Here is a 21,472-nt window from a genome sequence, read left to right on the forward strand (position 1 = left end):
ATACAATGCAATACATTAATAAAAGAACATATCAAAAACTGGCAAAAAAATTTAATCATTTTCTATCCATTTTTATCAAAACTTTGCAAATATTAAACCAAATAACAACTATCTACATTTTATATCTACATTTTACAACGAGGAATTTTACTTATTGTCAGCCGGAATTTTTTGCGTACAATAATACCAAGAGAGTAACGATAAATGTCGTCTCTAGTACGAAAGTTTAAGCGTTATATACTTCCGTGATATAAGTAAATGCGAGCCGCAGGAAAGAGCTCGTCCCTTCAAACTCGGGTCGGCGAGTTAATTGAAATAAAAAGGGCGCTGAGACTACCGCTCGCAGTCGTCCTTAATTGGCGACGGCACAGTTGACTTACATCGCTAATTTCGCCAACGTCGAGGTTCTTCGTATCCGAGCCGGAGCCGTTGGCGTCGGGCGGCGGCCCGGAACTCGCGGGGGTCCACGGCGCGGAAATGGTGTCGGCTGCAGCCACCGCACTGCCTGTAACAAAACGAGCAACGTACCCGGTTTATTAACTTCTCTCGGAAAAATCCCAGTTTCAAGCTGCGCTCGTAGTCCAGCTTCGCAAACTGAGTTTACGAGAATGACCTAGATTTATTTTGCGAGACGGAAAGTTATTGCTGTCTCGCAAAATGAATCTATAACCATAAATAAGCTTTTCGTAAAAGTATGACTATAAATAAACTCCTCGTAAAAGATACGTTTATAAAGTCAAGTACCAAAGTTCGCGGTACCAAAAGAATAGTGTCGAAATGTGTAGTTGAAAGTAAATAAAGCGGCGAAATAGTAAAGATTAGTAAAACAAAAAATATATAGTAAAAGAATATATAATAAAAAGAATATATAAGAAAAATATGTAATAAAAGAATAGAAAAAAAGCAAAGCTCAAGCTGTTTTATTGCGTCTCCGAGTAGCGGAAAGTGTTTTGTAACGTATGTAATAATCTAAATAATAATAACAATTCCAATCTTAATCATAATATTAATATGATAAAGTAAGTCGCGAAATTTTTCATAACAAATTCGTAATAAATATATTATCTGCAGTTTGAAAATCATTGCAGCATATTCCTTCAGAACTTTTTCATACGCATTCCCAAATCCCCATTTGATATGCGCGATTGTTTATAACAACGTTCGCTACAGAATAATGAATTAATTTCGTTCGCTATCATGTAGTAAACTCGATTTTGACAATGGAATATTATCCTATCGAATTAGATTCGCGGGGGATGAATAGAGTGTAGGTGATACACGTATGTTGCGCGCGCGGAAAGGGAAGCGAAAAAATCAGCACGTGAAAAATTGTGACCGTGGAAGGGTAAAGGGGGGGAGACGGCAGAGAGACGGCACTTCGTCGTCGTTCTACGCTCGTCGGAGCAACAAGTGTTCGCTGATATCGCGTATCAGTGCAGCGGGTGGGGGTAGCTCGTAGGCGGTACACTCCGCCTACCGGGGGTGGAGTGTGTATGTTAAACCCCCAGAAAAGACCCCTATTCCCTGGCTCGGTTCGTACCACCGGTGGCGGTGCAAATCCCGATCCGTAGCAACAACCACCCCCAAGCCAAAAGCGGAACGTGCCTTCCCCCCCTTTCTCGCCCTACGTCCCTCATCCCCCGTGGCATTCGTCGCGATGACGAAATTCATCGGAGAATCATTCACGGAGGTCTGCGCGCATGTACCGGCCATTCCACGGCTCTCGGAGAATCAAGAGACGGGTAATTGTTAATTATACGCAGATATTCGTGTTACGCGTTCCACTTTATGCATTTGGGGGAAAGGCCAAGGGAGGGAAAGTTGGGGATTGTTCGGCTTACTTAGTGGGCCAACAGATTTGAGAGACAGCTGACTGTTGAGCGTCTCTTTTTCTCTTTGAAAAGCAAGCCGACAATGGTCGATATACCTTCGAGAAAAATTATTGTATTATTAATTTATTTATTATGCAGAACTCTCAATTGAAATTTGCTTCACTATACTTAGTATTTTACTTTAATATACATATTTCACTTTTTTATTAATAAAATTTGTTTTTAGCCACTTTAAAAAGAATAAGCGTCGTATACGATAAACAATCAATGGCTGTGTTCAACAAAAAAAAAGCAACTTTGCAACTGTTGTAAAATTCTTGAATATAATTAGTTTCTACATTCAGTGAAGAACTAAGAGTAAGACAATATTAAAATTTTACAATACTTAGTTGCAAAACTGCTTTTTCTGTTGAACACAGCCAATGTTTTTAATAAATTAAAAAACATTTTTAGTCGGTACAATCAAAATTAAAGAAACGAGTAAATGAAAACACTTTTATAAAAATTACATTATTATTATACAATACATATATTCAACATATGTTTATTTTTCTCGTTTGTACATTTTATTTTATGATCAAAATTTTCCTACGCCTTCTCCTACTCGATTTATTATTCTTATATTAAAAAGCGCATCATTTTTCATATATATATATATATATATATATATATATATATATATATATAATACGTAATATCTTCTTTATATTATTCCTACAACACTGAAGTCCTTTTCAATAAATTTTTATAGTTAAAAAGTGTTTCAAAATATAGGTATACTATTGTTTCTCCTAGCTTAACTCGTGAACGAACATGTACATTTTGCGACGCTTCACATAAAGATAGGCAAACTGTCAGGGGTATACGTTTCTCCTGAAAATGCACGGAAGCGAGCCGCAATCATCCGGCGGGTGGTCGTGGCTAACGGCGAACATGCTCATATGCAGCCGGAAAATGAGCGGTAGGTTAATAGAGACGCGAGATGTGGTCGCGTACTTGCGCACGTGCACGTATAGAAGTTACACGTATATACATGTATACGTATGTGCGCGTGTGCGTGCGTGAATATGTGTATACGAGCTTGTGCTAGATCGAGCGCGCGATGCTAGAATGGCAGAAGACATAGATCATGGCGGATGACGTATGATTGCATTCGGTGCTCTTGTTGGCAACGAAGAAGAGGGGGAGGAGAGAAGAGAATCGAGGTTACCCAGGGGATGGAAATGTTCAGATGAAGGATAGGGTATGACCAGGCCGACCGTGATAGGGTGCAGGAACTTCGAGGGGGAGAACGCCTCTCGCTGGCGAAACCTCGGAATGTCCTGGCCACTACTATGATCGCGCGAGATCGCGGACGTATGCATCCTTCTCCATTATCCGCGCTGCCGCTCGGTGCCAGATATTACGGTGCTAGATTTCCCGGTTCTCGTTGAGTAATGATCGAGTCGCGACAAATTTTCGGCCCGCAAAGAGGGACGGTGCTGGGGGCGAGCATCGGTCGAATAAGCCGGATTATTCAGTAGATGCTTAGATCTCTACTAAGCCAATACTTAAGACAGCATTTGATTAATTTTTTTTTAATTTTGTGTGATATATAGTTTCTGTAAAATAATAATATTAATTTCTTTATAGTAGCAGAGCTTCTTTTGGAAACTTGGAAAATGTTTTAAATTCATATCTCTTATATAAACATTGTAATAATTAAAATACATATATGCAAATGCATATAACACTCCCTTACTTCAAAAGTGATACGATTCCAGAAATGAAACCAGAAAAAGGGAAAAGCTATTTTTCAACTTGACAGAAAATCATTGACTGATCAAGTAATATCAACAGAAAGAATACATTCTTAACATAATCAAATGTTATTTTCGTTTCAGCCATTAAAAATCATTCTTTTTTAATTATAATAATTTTTTAACCCTTTTTGAGTTGTAATAATATTGACAATTTTTTTTATGAAGTTCATTTTTAAAGATTGATAGGATAATGTTTATTTAACTTATTTATATGATAATAAATAATTTTTTAATTTACGATAATTTCTATATAATTATTCAGTTTGAATTAGCAAAAAATATTAGCGAAATAAATTTTGTTAAAGGAATGTTTAAGTACGTATCTAAGTTTTCTAATTTTGTTATTGTACTAATTAATTAAATCGTTAAATTATTAAATCTGACTGAGATTCTACTGAAATGAAAATTATGGGTAATGTAGAACATTCAACGTGCAACAGCGCGATGAATGAAGAAACTTTCGGGCGGATATTTGCGAGAATGAGATCGTCCATCCACGTCCATCTTTCAAGTCTCATCTTTACAAGTTTAGTTTTACGCTGTATGTGCAGTGAATCCTCGGTGCTCTTAGAAACTACATCGTATAATTTTCATTACAGAATTATTTGTTTATCCTTTATACTTTATTATCAACGCGATGCAATCTCGATATTTTTAGGATAAATAGAATAAGACAAAGAGATGAAAAATCTTGGAGATTTTATGAAATATTTATAATAAAAATAAATTAAGAGAAACATGAATATAAAACGCAAACATTACATTTCATTAAAAGAAAGTAAAAGCCACGCACAAATCTCGCAAAATTAATCAAAAAAATGTTCTAAACTATGAATACGGCCTTCTTGACATCATCAGAGACATCATATCGGAAACGCAAGGAAAATGCTCTTGTTAATTCGTGTTTCATCCTTGAATCACATAGATGAACGTATCAGTTGCGAGAAACTCTACGGCACGAGGCTAGTATACGCCGTGTTCACAGTGATAGTGGTAGTGGCACTGGCTAAGCTGTAAATTTGGCGTATAACCATTCGAGGGTGGTCCTGGTCGAGTAGGCCAGGTCTGTCTCTATCTATCTCTCTCTTCCTCGTTCCGCTTTTCGGAGGTAGTAGACGAGGGGGTGGGCGACAGGCAGGGGGGTGAGACAGGAGACGGGGGTCGTAGAAGCATTCATAGCAGGAACCAGAGGGTGGCTTCGGTGGAATGCGTCCCGTTTAATATCGCGGAACATTATATATCGCCTCTCTTGTCCCTACGTTGCCCGTGTTGAACGTGGTATAACGCATACGAACACATCCTCGCCGGCACGTACACGTACACGTACACGTACACGTACACGTACACACGACGACACCTAGCCGCTTATTCGCCACCGCCGCGTGTCCGATAACGCACTCGCGAGCTCTCAGAGACCTTTTCATAACGCCAGCGGGATCTTCTGCAAGCCATTGACAGAGTTATTTATCGCTAATCGCACGAAAATGCAATGGAAAGATCCGATTCGGTCTGCCGACAATTTTGGCTTCTCTTAATCCTTTAATCCTCTCCAATGCATCTAAAGAGACGCACTGACTTAACATTGTAAGAAAATGTAAAGAGATTAATATATATAATCTCTGTTGAAAATTGAAATTATAATTCCTAAAAGCGATTAAATATTATACAGAGTATCTATCTCTTTTTAAAATTAATGACGACTATTAAGGAGAAAGAGAGATCACTCGCCTATTAATTAAAAATTTCTCGGAAATCTATTTTTGTTAAGATTTTTAATCGCCCTTAAAAACACAAAACTATTACATGATTCTAAGTTTTTACCAAGACTTTTTAAAAAGTTGAAAAGATTCAAGGAAAGAAAAACTTCGAAACAGACCGCGTGTTTTGGAGTTTTTTAATGTATTTCAATAGCGAATATTGCCAAACGACAAGTTCGCTTACCGTGGGTAAAATTACGTTACAATAGCGACGAAACTATAAGCACTTTCGTAGTAACAAGATTTAGCTTGCGTGCGAAATTTCCGGGAAAAATTAATTACCATCTCGATGCCGGTTGCGAGTTACCGTGCCGTAAAATTTATTAAGAGACGACGCGTCCCGTGCTCCCGCCTTTTATGCGAGCCATTAAGAATTCTAATCGGTTCTGGCACGAGCCACGTCTCGATATTATCGAACGATTATACGCGGCGCTGCCGCGGTAAAGTAAAAGGTTCGTGAGAGCCCGCGCTCGCAATGTATAGTCGACTTTATAAATCGACCGCGACGAATCGGTCTTAATCGCAGCGCCTGTTGTACAGGCTTAGATAAAATATCGTGCTAAGTAGCGTAAGGTACGAGCTATTGAAACGACGATTACGCGCAAAATTATTGCGCCTATGTTAATGCATTCATAATCTAAACAACCACGGACGACGGTGGTGGATACAAGATGATTAAATAAAATGGATGCTTAAGCTTACGCTTATCAAAAAGAGATACCTTTAACTCAATTGTAATTTTATTTAAATATTCGCGTGACAAAATTACATTATATTCTAATCTAGAAAATTATAAAGAAATACATGAATATTTCTATGCTTCCAATTATGAGAATTCGTTTTCATGACATAACATTTTAATTGAGAATTACAATAAAAATCTACGATCTAAAATACTACGTTGATTTCGACACCTTTTCTATTTTGTAAATTTAAGTTCGCTGAAAAAAAAAAAAAAAATTCAAAGTACCCAATTTCATTAATAAATAAAATAACCGAGTTCTCGCGTCAAGCCGTTCGATTTCTTTGTCGTCAGTCGAGCGATGAAAAACTCGCCCAGAGCAGCCACAGGTGCGCGTTTATTCGAGACGCGCACGATAGTGATTAATCTCCGTTTGGTTCAATGAAAAACAGACTCGATTCGCTCGTATCATGCTCTCGTAGGTACGTATTCACTCGTGCGAGAGCACCGAGCACCGAGTGCGGTGAATCATCTCTGCCTCCCCGTATTTGAAGCCGGAGCGATTGAAAAGAAAAGCAGGCGAAACGATGCGCGGCGGGGAAAAGGGACGAGGTAACAGTGGGGAAAGATAATAAACGCACTTGGAGCTTTTCGCGAGTGATATAGCTCGTGTTAGTAAGAGGCAGCCGGAGAGGGATATATATATATATAGGGGAATCACGCGGAAAATATTGGCAGATCCCGGAACGCCGCGCCGCGCCGCGCCGGGAGAGAAAAACAAAACAATGCGATTGCCCCCCCCCCCTCTCTCTCTCTCTCGAGTAACGGTGTCCCTCTTTTAATTCTTAACGAACAGAAAAAATACGGCGAATCCGCGCGCGCGGGCAACACACGCACTGATGCTGTACATACATACCGTGATACACGTACGTACAATCCCGTATGCACCCCGGCAAAGGATTCTCGTGCGAGAATACGAGGTAACATAGTGGAAATCGCAACAAACGCGAGCCACTTTCGCGAATCTTCAATTAGCAGCAATTTCGTTGAGCCTCGAGCCGCGATAATGTTTTTCTATGTGATCGACGTGTGGGTTGTCTTTTCTGTCGGATGTACATCGCGCTGTCAATGACGAGTCATCTATTATATCGGATAAAAATCGTGACATAGGAATTGTCAGTCATTAAAACGGCGATGTGGCTCTTTTAAGAGCGAAATGCGCGCTGCACGAAGGAGAGACTGACGGAAAGCGCGCGTAATTACGGAAATTAGCTCGTTAGGTTCACGAAGTGAATTGGAATAGGACAATTCCGTTCGAAAGATTTCCCCGCCGTAGAAGGATTCATGAAAAATAACGATTCGACACCCAACGATTCCGAAACATCTTTAACATGAATATTCAACGCCATCGTTTCGCGAGTGAATCAAAGGGATAATACGGCCGATAATTGACAACGGATCGTCGCTTTGCATTTTACAAGCCCTTCGTCCGGCCATTACGAGGAAAATAATTTGTAAAGCTTACACGAGTAAATTATGTCGCGATCTCGTTAAAAGTAAATCGAGAATATGTATATAAATCGGATGATTCGGGCCGCATTTAGGCAACATTCGTCGTATTGTCGCTCGCAATTAGAGGGATTAATTTACATACTGCAGGATTAACCATTCGACCATGAATTATTCAGGGTTATGCTAATGCGTCAGCTCCGAATTGAAGTCAATATAATTGAATGCTCCTCGAGAATAAGGACAGGGAACCGACGCTGATGTCTCGCCGTCCTCAGGAATCGAGAAGGAGCATTAACCGCATTATATTCGTAGAAAACGAGAGCGCGCACGTAAAGCGAAAATTATTAACCACTCGCGAAACTTACGGGCCGCGTAATGTAACGCGCGCTATTTACTTTCGAGACGATGGTGAATGTGCCCGTAGACTGGAAAATTTATTATATGGCGCTCCGTCTGCACATTAAATCATATAATACTTTTCCAATTGCATATTTGATCTTTTCTTAATAAAAATGTCAAGGCACCGATCATTTGCGTTATAAATATCCAGTCGTGAGTTATTCTTACATACACTGAAGAAAATTTCTGGTTGAAAATGGACGAATCAGAATTTTCTGGTTATTAGAATTCTACTTGGAGATAACTGGAATTCTGAGTGATAGATATCTATTAGAATTCTTATTTTTACCAGAATAATTATATCAATCAAAATTCTAATTATCTCAATTAGAATTCTAGAAGATTTAACCAGAAAATTCTGATTCGTCAATTTTCCACCAGAATTACCATTTAATTCCAAACCAAATCATTCTTTTCAGTTTAGTAAGAAAAAGTTTTGTTAAAATTTTTGTATTAAATTTTTAATATATCAGAGTATTAATTTAATATAGTGTAATTGTATTATTTAAATATTTCGTGTCGAAAATAATTAAAAAAAGAATAAATGTATATATTAATCAAACATATTATAAATATTAATTTTACTGAAGAAAATATACTTTTACAATTATGTCAAAGTATTACATTTTTTGTGTTAATTTTTTTACATAACGTTTATGTTAATTTCTAACATATTCATAAAGTTAACATGAAAATTTGAGTGAACCATATGAAACACGTAAAATGTGTTAAATTTTCCGACTGTACATTGAATTGCTGTGCGTACAACAAAACCTTGATAAAGCGGTTTAAAAATTAATTACAGAAAAATGTTCATAATCAGGCATTTAAAAAAATACATTTAACAAAAAACATTTTGCGAAAAGAAAATTCTGAATTTGATCAATGTATCCTTATTAAATAGATTCTGAAATCCGTTAAAAACGTAACGAAAAACGAGGTATACAACCATTATTCTCGACTGCATTGCAAATAAACGCGATGTAATTTCGCTTCCTCACATCTCAAATTACATTAAAGTTAGCACTGAAATAATCGCCGTCGCGAAATAATCGGCGAGAAGCGCTCGAATTGGAGCGAGCAGCAGGATTAATATCGGATCCTCGCGGTTCGCGTAATTGCATTAGCCCGCGTCTGCCGCGCGTGTGCGCGTCGCGGCGAGAGTTAATACGGTTTTAATGACGAATAATGCAATCTTCCGTCAAAAACCGCAGGGACATCACCAGTGTAATAAGCTCTTGAGACGCGAAGACGCGGAGAAGACGAACACTGAGGTTTCTTGTGTGCCGAGCAAATATGACGATGAGTAGCGAGCGAGGAACTTGAGAGCGTGACGAAGAAGCAGAAGGAAAATCGTTGAGAGGGCAGTGTCAAGGAAGCATGAAGATGACGAGAATCGAAAATAAAGGCACAAAATAGAGGGTTGATAAAACTTTGGAATATAAAGTTGGAGTTCTTTGGAGAAATTCATTCGGATTAAGTTAATTCTGTGAGTTAATTCTCGACTGTGTAACCTGAATTTTTGTCGTTTCTTTTTTTTATGTTTAAGAACGTGTTTACATAAAGTGCAATAATAGCAATGATTTAAATTTAACATCTATTACGAACATAGTATAATTTAATGGCCATATTACGTGTCTATTATTCCTAGAAATTATTATTCAATAACGATAAAGCGTTAGAATTTATCCTTCATCAGTAATTTCTCATTGATTGCAAGATTTACATTACACTCGATCGATAAGTTCGCGATCCGTCGCCGTCGAGATAATCAAGTCCACTCTCGTCTTCCTTCCATCTACCTCCTTCAGAGCCTTCATCCTTGAGTTTCCGCCGCTGTCAAGTCGAACAGCTGATTCTCTTCGGTCCCGTGGGAGAAACATTATCCACGGTGTTGATTTACAGTTTCCAATGCAACGAGTGACAATGAGGAGAAACTCGAGGATAATATAACTAAGGCAGGAATAGAGCAAGAACAAAAGCAGAGGAGTTGCTCTCTCTCTCTCTCTCTCTCCCTCTTTGCCTCCCTCTCCTCCTTTTCTATCTTTCTCTTGGTGATGCTCTCGAGTACCGAAACTCTCCACCTCGTTTTCAGAAGTTAACTCGGCGAGTCGTAGAAGCCGTCGATCGAGCGTGTAGCGTTTCTTCACTCTTCTCTTGCTCTTCGTATTCGTCGACAAGACAGCTGCCGGTGAGGCCAACAACCGGTTCTCTGCGTCTCTTTCTTTCTCCTCGTTCTTTTCCTCCAATCTTCCCTCCCATCCGCTTTACGTCATTCTGGTTCTGGTGTCGATGCACGGGAGAAAAAGGGAAAAGACGACGGAGAGGCATGACAAAGCGGCTGCCGATGGCACCTCTCGTCGATTCGGATCACGATTCACGACCGACAGCAGATCATCGTCCGGTAAGATCCTGCGAAGATCCTTGTTTGGTTTCGTGCGAAATGACCAAACGAGTCTTAGAGACCCGTGCTATTTATAGCATAGATTGACGTACATTCGCGATTTGTAAAACTTTTTTTTTTTTTTTATAAAAGACACGAATCAATACGTTTTCACAATTTTGTTTGTATCCAGCAAAATACATCAAATTCAAAAGAGAAAAAGCACTACGCGAAATGTATTATTGACTCCCAATACAATCTGTAGCAGAAAAGGAAATAGGTATACATAATAAACGGACAACAGAGTATATAAAATTCATAAATTGTTCACTTCGAGCAGGAAAATGAAAATATTATCTATAAATAAAAAGTAGTAATATTATATTTTGGAAACAACTGTGACGATATTTCAATCTCATCGAACAGTTGCATATTTTACAAAAAGACACTGACAGAATTATCAAGCGGTCATTGGCGAATATCGCGAATGTGACGGGCGAAGAATTTCGTCTTATTAAAAAGTTCATTATTTTAACGACCCTCGAGCAACGATGTATCTGTCGAAAGGGACGTGGAGAGGGAGGAACGAATCGACGGGGAACCATATAGAGTATGATGAATATTTATCAGCCAATATCGAACTTTACTACTGTGGGAGAGGAGCAGAAGAGCGTGTGGATGCACCGTTAATCGATTTGCATAAGATCGCCGTTTCGTGGCTACGTTTCTCGGCGTTGCGCACGAATAAGAACGCAGGCAGCTGGGCATCAGACAGAGAGAGAGGAGAGAAGAGGCGTGCAATCTGCCGATATGAAAGTCGATACGCGGTATAATTCGCGTAATTACGCGGGTGCATATTACGCGTCGGCGATACTCGCGAAGAAAACAGGAAACGCGTCGGCACCGCCGGCCAGACTTCGCAAAGTCGTGTATGCGCGGGAAGAGGAAAGAAGAAGTTACGAACCAAGTGACGTAAACGCTCTCGGTAATCGGCTTCGTCTGACTTTTCTTCCTTTCTCTCTCTCTTTCTCTCTCTCTCTTTCTCTCTCAAGCTTTGGAGATTGAAACCCGTATAATTTCATCGTGCTTGGTTCTCGAGATTTTGTTGTTGATACATAGAAAAATGCGCGTTATACAAATTGCCAGCTCTTTTTATTGTTGAGATTATTTTCTTATACCTATACAGTAGGATTTTTTTAACCAATGTGCCGCAAAAGGTCTCCAAATCTGTCGCGACAATTTTAGAGAAGGTAAAAAGAATTAAAAATTGAAAAATAAATAAAAAGTGAGTAAGGCGCGATATAAAAAATGTTTTAGAAATTACAAAATGTTTTAAATTATATCGTTTATTATCAAAACGGTTTAACTAAAATGATATTATTATTGCAATAAAATCATTTTTTTAATAATAAAATAAAAAAACTTTAGAACTTAACTTTTTATTTCTGAACGCCGTGTTAGCGATAAAAAAATCTATGCTGTGCAGTAGAGCGTGTGCTTCTAATGATGTACTTCAAGAAAAGCTCGTTATTTAATGTGCTGTAAATTGAGAAAAATTGAAAAATGCTGATCTATAGCACAAACTAGAACCAATCCTATTTCAAAGAACTTTGATGTGGATATTACAAACGCGTGAAAATAATTTCTATATGTATTTCTATTGTTTATCGAAGGAAGTATTTCTCATCAATTTTACATCGTCAAAGACTGGCATCAAACCTCGACGAAACTATTAGAGTGCTCGATCCCGAGTTTCAATTTATCCTCGAATTAAAATTATATCAATTCAATCCGTCTTGTCATAGATTTTTTTGACGCGTCGAGTTTCTCACGCGTCCAAAAACGAGCCGAGTCATTTTCTCTCCTTTCGCAAATTGGAGAGTGAGCGGCGAAGCGATCGCGTTACGCGAGTTAACGCGATACGCAAGCGCGATCACTATTTACGCTACGATTATTACCGTAATTTCTTACGTAATGTAACATTTCCGTCGGTCACGCTAACGAATAGTTAACTCCAGGTAAGATTGTTTCCAGACGCGGCAAGAATCTATAAGGTTCGCGCTTCGATGAACGCGAGCGCTGATTTTCTGCAACACTTGACTGAGGGTTAGCGAACTCATTGTTTGGAATATGCTGCAAGAATGCAAAATACACCGAATGCACATAAATAGTGCGGAAAAGAAAGTATATCTTAAATGCACAAAATAACTTGAAATCTGGAACACCTAAATAAAATATAATAAGGTACAAATATCATACAGATTTAGAATGTCGATATTTTTGCAAATCTTAAAGAAGCAGAATATATTTAACATAATTATATTTTAAATTAATTAAAATTCTGATAAAGTAAAAACTATTTACAATTCTAAATTAAGATTTTTCAAATTCCTAATTTTACTCATGCACATTTGCTGAAATCACACAACAATTTCAACTTCAAAACTATTATATCTCATATAAGAATAAGATATTGTATACTAGTTTTAACATTCGACTGCTATACATGATATTCACACACGTACGTTGATTCGAGGAAACTGAATCGAATTCGAACCGCTTCTTCGGTCTACATTACATAATACACGCTACTCGCGGATGTTTTAGGTAACGCAGCCAGGCAATCCGGGTGGCAGGTATGCCCTGCAGCCGCATCTCAGGAGGATCATTTAACTGAGATAATTGCCAAACATTGTTCACCTTGTTAGCCGTTGCAGCTCGGCTGGCAAACTTGAGCGAGTTAATAAGCAACACGCTGGGACGACGGCAACGACTATAGCGACGACGATGACTATAAGGGCGTCAGGCAATAGAGGTGCCAAGGCAGAGGCCTGAGCATCGAACCGTGTGTAAATTAGCGTCTTCAATTTGTAGCCGATCGCCCTGACTGCGTTATGAAGCAGCAACCATAAAAGGCGACGGTCTTGTTCATTTTATCTTATGGCAGGGTTATTCGCGGTTATTTAACGTGAACGTAAATTCTTCTCTTAAGATATTTATTATACAACATTAAGTACATCATCTTTTCTTGTTAAACAGCGTGCTCTCTAACAAGATTTATGTAAGATATGTATTATTTAATCAAAGTATCCGCGTTATACCTGATTTTCATCATGCCTTGCAAAGAATCACTTCGTAAAAGTAAACGTTAAAATAAAAAAAAAAAGATGTTAATATCAATTAATTTCAAAAGTGAGACTCTTGTTCAAAACTACTATAATAATAATAATTTTCTAGTTTTTAGCAGGTATAATTGAAATTATTATTAGTGATACAAGTTTTCAACTTAGGAATTGGCAGTATTCAATTCATGACGAGAATAGTAATTCAATAAAACGATGAAGTTCTTCAAATTTCACCGAGCCGTTTTGTGCTTTCGCAGTCTTTGCCAGCATTGAAGCGAAGATGTGCGTTTATATACGAAGAGTCACGGAGAGAAAAAGAGAGAAAGAACACGACAGAGAGAGAGAGAAGCGAAAGGACGTAGGTAATTAAGGGCCGTAGGAAGGTTCAAACTGGAAAGCAAAGTCGAAGGGCGCCTCTCCTCTCCCGTGAGAGGCGTGAATTACACGGCGAGGCAAGCGAGCCGGCAGACAGGCTCATTGTCCTCCGCTAGTTTAATTAATGCAGCTGAACCGGCAGCTCCCTCATATCCTTTCCATCCTCCCCCGGCCACCCGTTCTCTCTTACCACCACGTTCGCCAACCCTGTCTCTTTCTTCCGTCGAGCCATCCCTTCACGTCGCCGATCTCGTGTATAGTCGTACACCATGGCCTCGAACGACGTACATGCAATCTACCAGAGGCAATTCCGCAGATCCGACAATGCCATCCTCGTCTCTCGTCGGGCTTTCGATAATGATCCGTCAATTAGTCGACGGATCAGTGATTCACGGACCGCGTTGGAGTGTCACTTCCTTTTAACTCTCCGCCGACTAAAATATTCGTACGCACGTATACAATGTATATATACAGATTGTGCATTGGAACATGTAATAAGTCAAGCAGAAACTATTGAGCGTATAAATGATTACTTGTAATATTACAGTACCATAGAATGTATAAAATCCATTAAATTAAAAATTTGTATATACTTTTGTCATTAAATATCACATTTTAAAAAAATTTAACAGAAAAACAAACATTACAAAGAATTGGATTCCGATTTATTTCTCCTTATTTCGCATTTAAGTGCGAAATTCGTAATTTAGAACGACAAGCGTGCATTCCTTGGAGTTGAGAACCTCGGTCTGTTGTTCGCCGACGATCCAACCGAAGTTGAATAAAAGAGAGAACGACAGATGTAAGAAAAAGAAGAAAAATATTATTAGTAAGAAACAATCATGCCACTTTCTCTGTTTCGCAGCAATATATCTTTAGAAGCAGAAGAAAAATGGGGAAAAAACGAGAAAGGAGGACGAAGCTTCTTCAACGTTGATCTCTTTCCAGCGAAATGTAATAAAACTCACGAGTTCCGTTTCCAAATTTATTTACCGAATAATCCTGGTAAAATAGTAGGAATCGGTGATTTTCAAGATTTGAAAATCACAATTACAAACTTACTTTTTTTCTCACTAAATAATCACAATAAACACTACTTCTTCCGAGATTATTTGAAGAGCAGAAACTGTTTCATAAGAAACAGAGAAACTTGTTCGGCTTTTTTGGTTTCTCCCTCAAGGCGCAGCGCTTTAGAAGAAGAAAACGAAGAAGAAGAAGAAGAAAGAAAAGGAGAAGACGAAGAAGAGGGAAGAAAAAGAAGACGAGGGAGACTCATGGCGGGGTCAAGGTGCCGCTCTGTTGCCGGCTCTTTTCTTGGCTCGAGCACTTGTAACGTAGTATCTGGACTTGCTCGTCAAACGCCAGGCCTGATCATCGGCCCGATTCAATTAGCTCTCGTTCTTGAGGCGCTCTTAGTTCACCGATGAGAAATTCTCCGTGTTTGGATGTGGAGTGACCAAGTTAGATACATTTGATCTGTTGCTGCCGAAGCCCTTAGCCCGACTCTCATGAAATAAAGTGATTTTTATCTCTTTTTAATTTCCATTAGTTCATTGAAAATTTATTTTTGAGATTGGAATAGGGACAGTCATGCTCGTATCTGACCGTTTTGAACCTATTAACCATTCTTTCATCGAGGTCAGATTAAGATAAACGATGATTGTTCCATTAAAAAAAAAGCATGCCATTATTGAAATCACAATTACGAGCTGTATAACAGCAAAAGTCATATAAAACTTTGAAGAAATTTAAATCTGGAAATAATATATGAAAAATAAGAATTTCAGTTAATTTTGATAATAAAGAATCATAAAATATTGTTTTGATAATTTTCGTCAACGCATGACGGTTAAAAAAGAAAACATTATTCGTTCAGAATTTTAAAAATTTACTTGTCAATAATTTAAAGTCGAACATTAAACAAAATGTTCTGTGATAAATTCTTATATTACAGATAAAATTGACATTAAATTATCCAAACAATATTGGCAATTGTATGGAGATTTGAGATACGCTGAGAACCGTGAATATTCTCTGTATTGCTATCGGATGAAATTAACGTCGCTCGACGAGCAGGTGCTAAACGAAAAACAGAACTGAAGTATTCATGAACATCCGCGCGCGCGCGCGCTTCTCTACCGCGGTGGCGGTTCCATGCTAATTCCAGGTTTAATTCCGATTATACTCCAGCCATTGTAGCGAAGAATTCTGAACCGGTTAACCCAGTTCACGATCTCCAGGATAGACACACACGCGACCTTTCGTGTCAGACGATCGTCGCGTTTATCGTCGCCGCGACATGTCGATCTAGGGTTTGTTCCACACGTTTCTCGGTGCCCTTCCGAGAAAAAAAAAAAAAAAAAAAACGCGGCCAGCGTGTATTCCCGCACGATCAAACAGCTGGCAAAGACGACGGGAAATGTTCTCAAGAGAACGCGACCTTAAAATTCTAATAAATTCCCGTACTCGCGTGTCGCTTCGGTTGAACGAATTTTCGAGGTGAATCGACGGCAGCGACGACGGTGACGATGGCAAGTGAGAGAGCAGGTGGATGCGCTTTATCGATTTTGGCATACCAGACAAGTTGCTTCTGCTTTCGCGGCGATAATTCGTCGACTCGGTACCTCGGCTTGGCGCGGCTTAAGTCGCCCACTTGGAAAGTTCATCAACGCAACCTGCGCTTCCCGTATTCAGATAGAATATTCCTGAACTCGGATGGATATCTGCGAAAATTTTCTATCCTATGTAGATATATTATACATTGTACGTGTATCAATTAGTAATGTTTAGAATATATGTACATATAAGATGCCAAAAAAGGTCACACTATAATAGCGTTTCTATCATTGATATCGTAATTATTATGTAGTTTCAAGCATCGACTATGAATATGATTTATGCTTATACAAATAAATATCAAATTCTCTTTTGTGCCAAACATATAAAGTATATGTATATATAAAACTTTATATATAAAACAAATTTTACGTAAGTATCCTTTCACTCTAAAATATCTTGATCAATAGAAAATCCAACTTGTCAAATATTCCGTTAACAGAAATAATACAGACTGGAATGATCAACGAGGTTTCAAGGTGTCAACGTCGCGCACGAAGATTGACCAGCCGGGTCAAGTAAGCAAAAAGTAGACATAGGAGAAGACGAAGAGCCACGAGGAAGTGGAGGAGGTGGATGGACGTCGGGACGCTATTTATATTCGATGAGGACGTTCAACCCGCAAGCACCCCCGCCTTCCTAACCGTGTATCCTCTCCGTCTCCGTCTCTCACTGTTTCTCGTTCTATCTCGCTCCATGCTCATCTCGTATCCACTCGGTGGCGACGTGAAAACGGATAAACTCGCGAATAAATCTCCCAGTTGTATAGCTGCGAGAACCTCCTGCTCTTCGTCTCTCGTGTTTCGCCCTACATCCTCATCTTGTGGTCCGAGTGCCTCACCACGGATTATCCGAGAGGTAGACACGCGTAAACGAGCCGGTTCCGCTGGTAATTTGAAGAATTAATCAACCGGACGAACAAAGTTTTCATGTACGACGGTGATCGATGACCGCAACCAGGTATCATTAACCGTACATGCATAACTGAGCAACTGAAATATAGACCTGAGCCAGAAAGACTAAATTTCAAACGCAAGGAAGACGAACTTGAAAACTATAATTACAATTATAGCCTTCATTATTTTCTCAATTTCAATGCCATACAGGATACAGGATGACATCTCTCAAAAATAATTATAAAAGAAGACAGTGTTAGGTAATTTTAAAAAGTTTTAGTTAATTCTAAAAGGTATTATTTTCTAAAGCGATACGTTAAACATAGATAACTTAGGCAAAAATATTATATAAAAATTATTCCAAATTTACATCGATTAGTATGTTAATAATTTTATTATAACAAGCGATTAAAATTTATTAATTTACTATCAGATCTCTTGGAATCAGCTTGTAAATTTTTAATCATTGATTAACCGCTTCACACGAACGTTTTAGCATCCCCAAATTTCGAGCAGCAAACTCACGTTGCTTCCGGCTTTTCATCCTACCGTGGATTTCAGGGCCGTCTATCGGTCTTCCGCATGTCGACTGACCGTGCGACACGCAAAATGAAGAAAAATTGTTGAAAGCGGAAGGAAAGCAGACGCGAAATTAGATTTTCTAGCGAGATCGTCGCTGCCTAGCGCGCGCCATAGGAGAGCAAAAAAATAAAATCGACCGGAGCTCAATCCATCCAACGAGCTCGTGTCGAAAGAAGGTGCATGAAATGAGAAAGAGAAGAGAGAAGCAAACAGAGAGAGAGAGAGAGAGAGAGAGAGAGAGAGAGAGAGAGAGAGAGACAAAGAGAAAGAGAGAGAAAGACAACTTCGAGAACTAGAGATTCGGTTCTCGATGGGAGATTCTCCGGGTAGGGATCGAATGAGAGGGAACTAGAAATGGAGAGAAGAATCAAAAGGTGGGGGTTGAACGCAGGGAAAACGGGATATCATCCACGGCCGTAATTAGAATCCACTTCGTGGAAATGGTCCCGAGGCTTCGGAAGGCTCGTTCTTCTTCTCTCGTTCCTCTGCTTATGATCCTTCAGCTAGGTAGATAGATAGGTAGATAGGTAGGTAGGTAGATAGGTAGGTAGGTAGGTAGGTAGGTAGGTAGATAGGTAGGTAGGTAGGTAAGTAGGTAGGTAGGTTGGTTAGTTGGTTGGTTGGTTAAATTAGTTGACTGGTGGTACAGTACACACGCACATACACCCTAGGAGCCCAGGATACGATTGCGTAATATATACGGTACAACAGTAACGACGATGACGACTCTTGATTCTCTCACGCATAACCGGGGAAAAGAGAATAATTTCAGGGGCGGATTCTCTGCAATTACGAGGTTGCGCGGTTATTATGTGAGGTTTTCCTCTTTGCTCTCTCTCTTTTTTTCGCCATCTTTCTTTCTTCATCTTCTTGATGTTCAAAAATTCTGCGAGTATACCGAGACGTACGCAGATAGACCGTGCAATCGCGACGCTATATGATAATAATACTGCAACGGCTGGAACGAAATTGGAGGGTATATCGGTCTAAAATTAAAAACTCGTTCACTTCCACTCACTTTGACTTGCTCCATTTATTTTGCACTTGTGTTATCATCACGGTTGTTTTCTATACATTTATACATATATGTATGCTACACACATGTATGCTATTAGTACATATATTTGTGTGTGTGCGTGTGTAAATGCATGATCAGTGTATATGGCAAGAAAGGTTTTGCTGAAGCATTTAAAAATTTAGCTGTTATATACGGATCTAAAAATAATTTTATTGAACTATTAAAATAATTATACAGGATGCTCAAGCTGGCTGCTAGAATGTCATAACTTTTTGTAACATTGCTTATCATATACTTGAGTTTCCTCTACATAATTATTTTAATAATCCAACAAAATTATTTTCAAATTTGAATCTATCTAAATATTTTTAAATACTTCATCAAAACATTCTTTTCGTATTTATTTCTTTTTTTTTTTTTAATCTACTTCACTCACTGTCATTCTCATTGTCAGTCAATTCCATGTCCCTATTATTACAATTAAAAAGAGTTGCTATTACTTTTTTTGGTCCATATTCCAACAAATATAACATCCAAGATATAGATAAATTAGAAATTATCGACGCACCTGCGTTGAATTATTTTTCAAGAAAATTCGACCGTGCTGATTAACTTCGATAATACCGTAAATGATATAGAACCTTCAATGATTGCATGCATAAAGAATATAGACGAAAAAGATCTTAAATAGTAACGAAAAGACACAATTTTGATTCTAGTTGGTTCTTGGCGGTCGGCCAACGCGCGAGGTCATTAAGTTTCGTGCCTCCTAGCAGAAGCAACGAAAAGTCGTAAGAGAAAACGGGAGGGGGTTAACGGAGGTTGACAGCCACCATGACGATCCGATTGAACCGTCTATCCTTTCATGCACCGTATTTTTAGTCACTGTCTGACGTTCTACCTATAGACGAGATCGAGCCCAATGTGCACTGACGAATTCAAACTAGCCAAAACTAAATGAATATTCATTGCTTTGCTGAATAAATTCGTTATTCATTCTGGAATTCAATTTGCAATGCTAGATATATCATTAACTAAGCTTTAAATTACGATTCCATTAAAATAAGATTTCGTTCGAAAACGTCTCTGCCGGAATTATTCCTCTTGCATCATCCAAATTTAATTTAAAGAGGTTCTCTTTCATTTTAATCATCCGTAATTTAATAATAAAAAAAAACGGCATCTTATCAGAATAAAATTACCGAGATTGATTTAATGAAACCTGATTTAAGTTACAATTATAATAAGAAAATACGATCAGTTAGAGGTAGGCTTCTTATTATCGTGGCGGTTGCCACCTTTTCTCGCCTGAGAACCTCTGGATGCACCACGCGGCGCGGCGACGCATTGGTGGGGGTCAAATGTCACACTGCGTGACTCACCGTCGCCTCCGAGCCTCCGAGTGCTCGCTGTAACTCCTCCTGCGTGTACACCTCGCGCGTCTGCAATTCGCGCCGCGCCTTCGACGAGCGAATTGATGGTCGGAGTCGGCGATTGCGCGACGAAGAGGAAAAGAAAGAAATCGCACGCTCGAGCAACGTCGAGAGACGTTGCTCGCTGATAATGCGGATTGATACCGCGACCCAAACTAACGTCGACTAACTTCCACGTAGATACCGTTTGCCGTCCATTAACAAACGCGTTACTTTGCATTCTAAGTGGAGCGCGAGCGTTTGCTTACTTTTATCCTTCCTCAAAGAAGCTACCTTATACCTATCGCAGGATCGATCTTTTTGCGACGCGATAAACGCCACACGTCCGCCACATGCCGGCGGAATAAATGCTCGTGTTCCTGTTACCGTCACCTGCCAACAGCTACTTGCTCGTCTATGTATTTAAATACGACAGATTTCTTTGTGCACATTGCGTCTTCATCTTTCGCTTTAGGTTTAAGAACGTAACGATCTTACACGACTCTCGCGCCAAGCTCTTCAGTCAAATCTGATCACAACACAAACATTATTTCACAGGATATAATCGTTTTTTCGTTCATTGTCCTTATCTAATATCTAATATTATTATAATTTCATGCGTACGCGACTATCTTTCTGTAATCAGCAAATAATGAAAAATATATTTTTCACAAATATTTTACAAGACAAATCTTTTAAAGTACAATTCGTTGAATAATATTTTGATTTCATACGGAGTTATCTTTCCATAACCAGGAAATAATGAAAAATATAATTGCTTTTTCGCGTCGATTAATATAAAAATCAGCGATATTTATTTAATAGATTCAGGCCAGATCGTAATAGTTACACTCTATTCAAGTGTAATAATAGTAGTGAGTTAAAAATGGCCGACGATATATACTCTGCAGTGCTGGCTCAAACGACAGATATAACCCGTCGATATCGCCGTCACTCCGAGCTGGCGTCATCTTTCAACGTCCGACGAGCGATGCTAAATCGTCGATCGTGCACGTAACATGTCGACATAACCGCTCGCTCTTACGGATCGCCGATTATTTAGACAATGGAAGTGCGATAG

At 38.9% G+C, this 21,472-nt stretch overlaps 1 protein-coding gene across 4 annotated transcripts in view; it reads right to left on the bottom strand.

Moving 5' to 3' along the window:
• The window catches only part of scalloped (TEA domain transcription factor 1 homolog scalloped), a 166,248-nt gene that overhangs the window by 42,887 nt on the left and 101,889 nt on the right, over nucleotides 1–21,472 (bottom strand). For all 4 annotated transcript variants that reach the window (XM_011064987.2, XM_011064993.2, XM_011065002.2 and 1 more), the window contains one exon: nucleotides 381–505. In XM_011064987.2, coding sequence (XP_011063289.1) covers nucleotides 381–505 — 125 coding nt within the window. The remainder of the gene's footprint in view (nucleotides 1–380; nucleotides 506–21,472) is intronic.

Source organism: Acromyrmex echinatior, chromosome 3 (assembly GCF_024713525.1).
Source record: "Acromyrmex echinatior isolate Ae372 chromosome 3, ASM2471352v2, whole genome shotgun sequence".
Classification (NCBI taxonomy): domain Eukaryota; kingdom Metazoa; phylum Arthropoda; class Insecta; order Hymenoptera; family Formicidae; genus Acromyrmex; species Acromyrmex echinatior.